At 29.9% G+C, this 11372-nt stretch overlaps 1 protein-coding gene across 1 annotated transcript in view; it reads left to right on the top strand.

The window, feature by feature from the left end:
- The window catches only part of LOC100199966 (metastasis-associated protein MTA3), a 28307-nt gene extending 22124 nt beyond the window's left edge, over window positions 1–6183 (top strand). Inside the window, exons 14-17 of the mRNA XM_065805718.1 lie at window positions 3399–3713; window positions 4816–4920; window positions 5177–5504; window positions 5925–6183. Of these exons, the coding sequence (XP_065661790.1) occupies window positions 3399–3713; window positions 4816–4920; window positions 5177–5504; window positions 5925–6087 (911 nt within the window). The 3' untranslated portion in view covers window positions 6088–6183. The remainder of the gene's footprint in view (window positions 1–3398; window positions 3714–4815; window positions 4921–5176; window positions 5505–5924) is intronic.
- The last annotated feature ends 5189 nt before the right edge of the window (window positions 6184–11372 follow it).

Raw genomic sequence — 11372 nt, 5'->3', positions numbered from 1 at the left:
TCTCATTCCTCTTGTGCTTCCTTTTCAGGCTCACCCTATCATCACACTACTTACTACTACTCTTAAGTTAACTGGGATTCTTTTCTTAATTTTCTTCATGGCGGTCCTTGATGTCTTTCTCTCTTAGCTAATATGTAACCTCCTGGATTTAAGCAGAAATAGAAGCTTTAATTCCTTGTCGGTTTCAAGTCCTCATTCTTTACCATGGTTTTCACTTTCTTGAGCAGCTGCTATATCTAATCGTAATCATTTTTTTCATCTTTTTCAAAAGAACAACTCTCTTGAGAACAAACGGCTATTTATTATTGCAAGAAATTGATGTAAAAAGGTGCTGTCTGATGCTAAACTCCATTATTCTCAGTTCACATCTCTCATTTATGGGATTGATCTTATTACCTCTCCCAAGGATAAGGCAGAAATATTTGCAAAGAACTTTTCTTCTAATTTGACTCTGAATCTTATGACCATTCTCTTTCTTCCTTTCCAATTAAACAGATTAACCCATTGTTAGACACTCAAATTACTCTAGCTTTTATTGCTATCATATCTCAAGTAAAATTTTCTACAGCTTATGGCCCACACAACATTCCTGTCATGCTCTTACAAAATTATTATCCAGAACTCTCTTTAATTTAATACTTAACTGAGTCTTGTTTTCCTGCCTGCTGGAAAACTCCTCCAATTATTGTCCGATCAGTCTTCCTTCTGTTATTAGCAAGATCTTTTGGTCTTTTACGAGTCATTTTACACAAAATGATACACTATTTACGTTACGCTAAAAATTTTTTTGTCGGATAATATTATAGGTATTCTCAGATCTGCTATTTAGGTTTATTTCAGGTTAGGTAGTATTTATAAACTTCTAATTTTAATTAACAATTTTCAATAGGATTTAATAATTGTCCAGGCATGGAGCAAGAACATTAACTGCATTTTCTAGCAGCCATAATGTATACAAAGCATATAAGATATTTTATTGGTTGATTAGTGTGTTACCAGCACACATATTTTTTTAACATCATTAACTATGATAATTATACGTCGAATCTTTTTGGCTATAGCTTTAGTGATAACCTTAAAGTTTAGGAATATTGTTTTTTAAATTTAAAATCTGTTAGTTTTCACTTTTTTTTGTTGTTGTTGTTAATTCACCTCCCCAAAGCCCAGAAGGCCACTACAGACGAGGAGGCTACTTAATTGTGGTTATAACCCTCTCTCAACTCTATAACTCCGAAACACGAACCTTGACAAACAAGGCTGTTGTGCGGATAAATAAGTTGAGCACGGTACTACCAGGGACGTGGTGGAGATCGAACTCAGAACCTCTCGCTTATGAAGCGAGCGCTCAACCACTACACCACTACCGTCAACTTAGTTTAGTTTTACCCAAACCTAAGAAGGGTTTTAAATTTTTGGGTTTGAAATAACATTTAGATTGTAAAAAAGATTTCTAGAACTGCCTTTCGAATATCTTTTGATAAATTTGCTTTAAAATTAAGGGTGTTTTATTCATTTTACACACAAACTTTGTATGAGGGTGTGGAGGTGAATGTGGGCATGGACATGGATGTGGATGTGATGTGAATGCATTCAAAAATTTATTTATGCTGAAACTATTTAAGAATATTGTTAAAATTGCAGTTGTAAATAAACATTTAAATTTAAAACGTTATGTTATTATTAAATATTGATTGTTAACCACAATTGTTAGTAGCATTTTTAACATTAGTAATATTTATTAACTTTATTTTTACTGATTTAAAAACTGTTTTTTGATTTAAAAGTTGTTGTCTGTATTTTTACTTCTGATATGGCAAAAAAAAAAAAATTTCAGTATATCTTTTTTTGTTTGTTTTGAAAAACTGTATGGATTTGTTTTGTTGTTTTAGTCGATGTATGTGCTAATATTAGAAAGTGATGTCACATAATATGGAACTGAAAATAGTCTATGATTATAACAAATTTAAAAAAATATTAATGATTTGTATGAAAGTTAAAGGATAAAACTGGTTTTAATAAATATAGTTAATATGTTCTCCAAAGTTTGCTGTGCCTGTATTTTTTTATCTTTTTGATTAAAAAAGAACAAAACACATGCATGAAACAAATAGACTAAACATTTTTTGAATGAAAAACCATACCATTTCACATTTAAAGTTCGTTCATATTTTTCTTCATTGTTTTTGAATGCTTATAAGTTTCAGACTTTTTGGTTTTATTTGGTCCGCTTAAACTTAAAAATAAAGACATAAAAAAATACTTTATTTTAGTTTTACACTTAGTTTTACAATTTAAATGTCTTTTTCTCCTTTATTTCTTTGAATACTTTTAGGTTTGAAATGTTTTAATGAAATATTTTGTAACCTAGTACATCCCTCCTTAGTTACTTTTAGAAAAAACTCCTTGCAAACTGGCACTATTAAAAACCAACTTTTAAGAACTAATTAACTTTTTATAAATGCTCTGACACAACCTTGCTGGGTTTTGGTTTAGGTCTGTTTGACTTAACTTTTTAAGTCTATGATGATTAACAAAAACTTTAAAAGTTTTTTAAGCGTGATTTGGTGTTACTTTTTAGCTTCGAAAAGTTTTTTGTAATGTGGGTACAAGGGTGGATCATGTTAGAACTGCTAAGACCTGAGTACTTGTTCTTTTTGGCAGCAAGTCTTTTGTCCACCAGTAATGTGTTTCTTACAACTACCACTATTCCTAGTCCAACATACTTTGACATAATCTTTATGTAAAATATTTTTTTAACACTTTAACCCAGACATAACCAGACTGTTTTGTCAGATGTCAAAATGGCATTTGCTTATCTGTGATTGGTTGATTGGACTAAATATTTTATGATGTTATTCTTATGAAGGATAGTTCGTTTTGTTTTTACAATCACTTTTACTTGATCTTTTGATCAAGTAAATTGGAGTGACAAAACAAGATTTTATCAACAATATTTTATTTCAAAATATGCATAGGAGAAAGAAAAAAAAAATATTTTAAATCATTTTTTTTTTTTTTAAGAAACCATTTTTTGATGGTTAGCTCCTCATATCATATATCATTAGCTCTCCAGACCTGTAAAATATGGGTCTTGGTAAGTTTATTCCGCACCAAACATTCTTATACTTATTCAATATTTTTGAGTAGAAAAATAATTTTATATAGAAAAAGCTATACATGTTGTCTACCTTTTAAAATTAGTAAAAAAAATTTTGATAATATAATTAATTTAAAAAAATTTTAAACGCTACGGTAGCCCTTCTGCAAACTGCTATTAATCAGCGATTCGGATATTATTATCTGTCTAAAGAATATTCAGAATTTCCACTTACCCTTGTACTACCCACTAACATACTCTGTATTCCTTAAATAGTTATAAGTTTATGTAATATATTTAGCTTCATCAAAAATTAACTCTGAGAATGCTAAAATAATATTTGAATGTGTCAAAAAGTACAATCCAAAACCGTTAGATGAAATCGTTCTAAATGTCAAAAAGAAGCCAAAACCGTCCAGTTTAAAGCTTATTTCAACATCTATAACAAAAGATTGTTCTCCAGAACAGCGCAACTCGCCAGTTGGTCGTGTTTCTTCCCCATCGTTCCAACATGTAGCAACTTCCATCACACAGAACTTGAAAGCAAAAACACTGAAAAGTCCTACACCGATTATGTCAGGCAGTCATAAAAGATCAGCTGATAGTGATCAGAATGGTAAGAATAAACTCTTTATATACCTGTGTGTTTATTTTTATACATGTGTTTATTTGTTAAATGGTGAACAGAATAGCGAGCTATTAACTATTTAAATACCTGTGTATTATTTAAATACCTGTGTATTTATTTATTAAATGGTGAACGTAAGCAGTTTTATCTAATATATTATTATTAAACAAAAGGATAAAATATTTCAAAAAATAATTATATTGTTTATTTATAAATGTTTATCATTCTTATCAAGTAATAAAATTTTTTAATTTTGTTAAATAATAAAAATCTTAATAAATTTATTAGTTATTTTTACTACTATTTGTTGTTTAATTTTATCATAACTTTTAGCAAATTAATTTATTAAATATATTTTATATTTATTTAATATTTTTGTTTAATTGCCATTCAGTTATTTTGAAGTGTTTTCCAAAATGCACCATAAATTCTTAAACACAAATTTACATTTTAAAGAGCTAGTAAGTTTAACTCTTTTTCAAAAATTTTTGAAAACAATTCTTACACTGATTTTTTAATTCTAAAACTATATTTCGTACTCCCTTTTTTAATTATGAAACTTTATTTCTTACACCCTTTTATATTTCTGAAAGCCTTCTAAATTCCTAAAGTTTCCAAATGTAAAAATCAAAATAATTGCATCAAAATTCTGACTTTTGTTTAAATATCAAGACTTTTCTAAATTCACAATACTCAAATTATTGAAATCCATAATACATAACTGTGTCATTCCAACTCAGTAGTGACCTTGTTGTGTATTGACAATTTTTGTTAAACATTTACATTTAATTAATAGCACTTGTACCTAATATTTTATTAATAAAAAATTTTTTTACTTATTCTTTTTAGTCAAAATTTATACAGTTAATTTTTAGCTTAAACTAAGCAAGATGTTTGATTTTAAAAAACTGGTTTAACTAATTAAAAAAGAGTTTGGTTAAATACAAAATCTTTAAATGAAGTCACCGATTTATAAAATATGTTTTATGTGTGTGTGTGTGTGTGTGTGTGTGTGTGTGTGTGTGTGTGTGTGTGTATGCGTGTGTGTATCGTTTTCCAAAGCATATGTATTTTAATTTTAAAATTTCAGATTACCCCTCTACAAAACGCCAACAGCCGATGCAATCTGCTTCATCGCCTTTGGGGAGGAAAGGCTTTGAATGTTCAATTTGTGGCAAAGTTCTTCATAACCAAAGTAAGCAATAGAAAATTTTCTTTTAACAAATTTATCTTTATATTTAGAAGTTCATATATCTAGTTTTGTTTATGGTTTACATAAAATATTTTCTGTAGAAAAATTGTGTGATATGTGTCATGACTATTTGTCATAAGTATATATTTATGCTTCATGTATATTTTTTTATATTTATAATTATGTGTCATAAATAATAACTTATTTGCTTTTATGGTTCTGAGTGACTTTTTTCTTACCTACATTGAATTTTTTTCAGTGAGCCTTCAACATCATATTCAAGCGCATCACGAAAGGAATGGTCCTCAAATTCATATACCGCAAACCGATCCTCATAAACGCTCATTTCAACATTACCATGATATGCCACCACCTGCTGCACATAATCAATATCAACCTTTTCACAGCACATCTAGTTACTCTCATAAAGATTCAAATGGTTCACTTGTATCACACAAACCTAGACTTCCTGTCGGTGCTACATCACGAAAACAATCTTATAAAGGAATACAGAATAGAAGAGATCCTGATATGCAATATGTTGATCCACCGCAAGAATTTCTTTTCAATGCTTCAAAAGATTCCAAGTATAATTTTAAATATTGCTTTTTATTTTATACAGCTTTATCGCGTAAATAAATAAATATTATGTAACGCTCATACAATTATTTTTAACAACATATACCCCTCTTTCTATACAAAATACAATATAAATGCTAAACTTTATTACTAATAACAATATCTTTAGTATTTATGTATAAGTTGTTTACAATAATATAAAATATTTGCAGCGAAAAGTATATAATCGTTTTAAATTGTGTGTTGACTTTTTACTGTTTTAATTCTGGTGTTTTATTTTGAATATTATAGCAGTTTCCAATTAGTACTTACCATAATAAAGTTTTATTTTAGTATTAGTTTGCTTGATGTTGCTGCTTAGCAAATAATTTAAACAATTTAAGATTATAAACACGCTTTTAAAGCTAATTAATTGTTTTTGTTTATAGAAAAGCAAGACGTTCTCTTCCTTCGAAAGCTCAAAGAAAAATTGCTCGAAAGCCTTTTGTGCAAATAAAATGCTCTCAAGAACTTCATGACGCTATTGTTTGTAAAAGATCCTCAGACATCAGAGCCAAAAGCGCCGATCCTATAGTCATTGATGACGATTAGATTTTATTTACACCATTTAAGATCCGATATATATATATATAAATTCTTTAGGCAGTTAAGTATTTATGAATTTTTTAAATAATTTACAGCTTAGCATGTTTTGTCTTTTTTTTTTATCGAATAAGTTTTTTTAGAAAATACTCAATAATAAGTATTAAAAAAATAATTATTTTGCGTATGAACATATATGTAGGCTCTAAAATTATATTTATGGAATATAATTAATCCGAAATCTTCATTTGTTTTCTTAGGTAGGCTCTTTTGTCAAACTCCTATTCCGACATTATCCTCATACGCAAACAAACTACCTGCCCAAAACCAAACCCTCCGTCGGTTTATTTACGATTAATGTACACTCCGATGCGCCTATCCCTTTATATCACGCATGCCTATCTGTCCTATAAATGCAAAACAACAGGCATGAAGGACGCCTAATGTCGTAATAAAAGTTTGACAAGTGAGGTTTTCTTTTATTTCTTTTGCAGCCTTTTTAAAAAAATATATTAGCTTTTAATAAATAATAACAATTTGGATAAAAGCAGTTGGTAAACAACCTGTTGTAATAGAAAGTCTGTTGCATTGGTTGATCTTTGTCAATAAACTTGTCTATCTAAAAATATATTAGAAAAGAAGTAGCGGAATTTAAATTAGTCTCGCTAAGAGCAAGCAAGCCTGGTAAATTTTGTAAGAGGTAAGATTCAACTGATGAAAGCTTGCTTCGCAGACCGCGGATATTTTTAAAAGATATTTAAGGTGGAATACCCTTCAGAAATAAGAAAATTTTACGAAAAAATATTATTTTCTTATTTTGTGCAAAATTTAACAGAGATTCACAATCTCAAAACCATTTTAAAAAATTTGTTATAGATCTTTATTAAACTAGAATTTATTGAACCTTAACTTCTATAACAGCCAACAGAAATTTTAACTTCCATAACAGCCGCCATAGCTACGGCACTTTTTTTTCATTATAACTAAAAAAATCCACTAAGAATCTTATTTTTCTGTTTGGAAAACATACTTAAAAAAGGAAATTTATTTTCTATTGTTTAGAACTACTTTAGAATAAAAGCAATTACTGGAATGTCCGTTTTTAATCTTTTATAATGGTTAAAGCTTGTAGAGTTGAAGAGCTAAAGGAAATAAAAGGAAACAAATGTTTTATGGAACGAAGGAATTAGTTGTAAATAGTGTGGATATGGATGTAAATAATAGCAATGTAAGCATAGAATCAAATAGTGTAGATATAAATGTAAATATTACTAAAAGTGTTGAAGATATAAATGTAAATATGATGAGAACTGTTGATTTTAATGTAATTAGTTCTGATCAAATTAGTGCTTCTGCTAAAAAAGTTAAAAGCATTTCATCATCAAGACCCACAACATCGAGTAGCTTAATTACAGGATACCGTTTCATTGATTTAGAAATATTTAACTCTGTAGTTTCTACCGAAAACAAGAGAAAAGGTCTAGCTTCTTGTCTCTATACTAACTGTTTGGTTTGTAATTACTCTACTTTACTAAAGAATTTCACTCATCGACATTCAACAAACAAAAAAGTTTTGATATAAATACCAGGCCTGTATATGCCAAGAGATCATGCGGTCAGGGTTATTCTGGATTTTCAAGATTTCAAGATTACATGGATATGCCTAAACCAATGGCTATTAAAAATTATAATGAAACTGTTTTGAAATTAACTAATGCAGTAAAATGTGTAGCTTAAGTCACAATGATGGATGCTGCTCAAGAATTAAAAGATTTGAAAAATAATCATTTTATTTTAAACTCCATTTGCTCAATCCAATTGATGTTGCAGTATCATATGATGGAGCTTGGCAGCGGCGAGGCTACTCTTTAAATAATGGAATTGTTTCTGTTATTTCAATGGAAACAGGCAAAGTATTAGCAATGAACAAGGTATGTAAAGGTTGTTTTCTTAAAGAACACTTAAAGAAAGAAAACCCATTTGCCTATGAAAAATGGCACAGTAAATACAAATGTACTTATAATTATTATTTTTTTTTTTATATACATTTTTTAGGTGCCCCAAGAAGTCCTAATGGTCTTGTCACAGAGCACCGCGGAAGTGCATTTAACCAGGAAGTTCACGCCGCCTTCCTTACCGTGACGCGAAAATTTGTCCAGAGCTCGTTTCGAACCTGGATCTCCTGCTTACAAAGCAAACGCTCTAACCACTGCGCCACGGCCGCACAAATCCACAAAGAATCTTATTTTTCTGTTTGGAAAACATACTTAAAAAAGGAAATCATCAAGAACTATCTGGTGGTATGGAGCCAGAGGGAGCCCGCAGAATATGGAATAGATCTATTTCAAAACCTAGTCTGCGGTATACTGAATGTTATGGAGATAGCGAAGGTTTTGATGCTGTTGAAAATGTTTATGAAGGTGTACAAGTAAACAAACTTGAATGTGTTGGACATTTTCAAAAAAGAGTTGGGACACGCTTACGTAACCTAAAAAAAAAGGAAAAAGGTCTAGGTGGTCGCGGAAAATTGACTGATGCAACTATTGATCGTCTCCAAAATTATGAAGGCATAGCAATTCGCCAAAACAAAAATTATTTAAACGGTATGAAGTTTGCTGTAAGAGCTACGCTCTATCACGTTGCCTCATCATTAAATGAAAATTTACATTTTCCTCACTGTCCTGAAGGAGCAGATAGTTGGTGTCGGTACAATCGCGACAAAGCAAATCATACCTCAACATATAGGCCTGGCCCTGGTTTACCTATATCGATTGTTTGGAAACTTAAACCAATTTATGAGTTAAGTAATGACATTCTTTTTAAAAAATGTCTTTATGGCCTTAACCAAAATAACAATGAATCATTTAATATGACAATATGGGAGCGTATACCAAAAGATTATTAGGTTTCGCTTACACATCTTCAGTTTTTGATGCAGTTGCCTATTTTAACATTGGTAAACAAGCTAGTGTGTTAGTTTTAGAAAAAATGGATTTGAGACCTGGAATGTACTTGTTAGAAAGGTGTAGGCGAATAAATAAAAAACGTTTATATTTAGCCAGACATAAAAAATTGAACCGCGTAAAAAAACGCAGACAAATAATTCGAGGAAAAAAGAAGAATAGACATCATAAAACTCTTGAAAAAGAGGGAAACCCATATCAAACTGGTGCATTCTGAGATTTATCTCATCTAGTTTATTAAGATTTGCATATACATGTATATGTATATTATTTAGAAATTTGTTATGTAAGTATTTTTGAAAGCTGTTTTTCTCAGAAGAGTTTTTAAAATTTATTCCAGTCCTGGAATAGGTCAATGAAGTCACAAAATTCGGGTAAATTTGTTGCCCAATTTTGTTCCTTTTTAGCCTATTAAAAAATCATGTCAAAAATCTGTTCCACTCATATCACAAAACAATCTTGCAAGAACAATTATCCAAAAAAGATTTTATTAAAGTTGTGTAGATCTTGAGATACGGTGGCTGGGGTCATTCAATAACTTTGTGATTTTTGGTCTATTTTACAAGTACCATTTTCCCAAAAAAAAAAAAAATTTTTATATTTAATTTTGTTATTTCCATTATGTATATAAAGTTGAATTTATAAAATAATAATTATTACTCAAAAAAAAATTCTGAAGGGTATTCCACCCTAATATTTTAGGCTACTATTGGCATGATTAAGCTTAAAGAAAACTTGGTTAGAGCACGGCCTTCTCAGCAATGAACTATGTAGTTGTCTCAGTTCTGTTAGTTAACCCTAAGTCGTAACACAAGACGCCTGTGGTCTTGACAATAGGCACCAAAAGCTTTAACAGGGTCGCCATCCATGTGCAACATGGCACTGTTAATACTCTGATATTTTGTAGCTATTGATGTAATTAGCCCGGAGATTTTAAAGTCGGGGTTTGCTTCTTCTAAAAAAAACTCACCTTACAAGACAGCAGGGCATAGGGTAGGTAGTACTGAGTCACATGATACCAGTAGCAAGGTTTGATTATGATGATCCTAAACCTGGCCTGAAGTAGTTCAAAGAACCTTTTATAGTAAACAAAAACATGCTTGCAGGATAGTATTTGGGGCAAATTGAAAAACACAATGCGAACCTCTCTTACGTCAGCTTGGAGCTTTAAATATTTATAAGCTTAATATTCATCAAGTAACGTTATTTATGTTTAAAGCAAAACTTGGGTTTTCTCCAGTAACATTTCAATCCTACTTTAATGAAATCTCCCATAAATATCCAACCAAATTTTCAGTGAATAACTTTGTGGTTCCCATAAACCTTCTTAAATTAAGTTCGTACCAAATTCAATATCGGGGACCTTTAGTTTGGAAAAAATTTCTTCCAATCTTTAGTAAAAAACAAAACTTCGTTTTAAACTGCACTTTGCAAAGTTTTAAGGATGATTCAAAACGATATTTACTGAACATGGAATTCGATATATTAGATTTCAAATACCTTTTTTGAAAACAATTTAAAGGTTTGGACTGAATCGCTTGAAAATAAATTAAATCTTTATCACTTTCTTTAGCTTTTATTAAAATGGTTTCTAACCATTAGTAAAAAAGATAACTAAAATAAAATTGTCTTTTTCGTTCATATTTTTGATGATATTAAATAATCAGCCCAAATACTTATGTTTACATATATTGATTTTTTTTTTTTTTTTTTTAATTAAACAACGCATTTTTTTTGTGTGTGTTTTTATAACTTTCATGATTTTCTGTCGTTTTTACTTTTTTATTTTTAAAATTATTCTGCTGGAAGATTGTTAGCAACAAATTATTTTATTGCTGAAGTATTTGATTTGTTTTTGTTTTTGTATTTATACTGTCTTTTTGTCTTTTATCATTTATTGTGCATGTAAATTTTTGTGTGACGGGGCTCGGTGATAAGACAACCTTTCTTCTTGTTGCTCCGGCCAGGATTTTTCTTTTATTGTAATTTCTTTTTTGTAATATTTATCAACGGCAAAATAAATAAATAATTAAAAAAAAAAAAAAAAACTTATTTCCTGTAAACAGTTATTTAAAACATTAGGCAAGATATTTTGGTAATGCATTAGGAAAACCATTGCATCTAACAAAATACTTAACAGATCTCAATCTGAGCGTAGGTTTTATAGTTGGAGTAACTAGTTAGCTACTGTGCTCACGTTGTACCAAAGATTTAAACAGAACACAAACATATAAAGTAACTTACGAGTGTATCAACACTGCGCCAGAGGTTCAAGCAGAACACAAGCATACATAAAGTAACTTACGGGTGAATGAGCAACGCGCCAGAGGT

Source organism: Hydra vulgaris, chromosome 09 (assembly GCF_038396675.1).
Source record: "Hydra vulgaris chromosome 09, alternate assembly HydraT2T_AEP".
NCBI classification, from domain to species: Eukaryota; Metazoa; Cnidaria; class Hydrozoa; order Anthoathecata; family Hydridae; genus Hydra; species Hydra vulgaris.
This window is presented reverse-complemented; position numbering and strand designations above follow the sequence as displayed.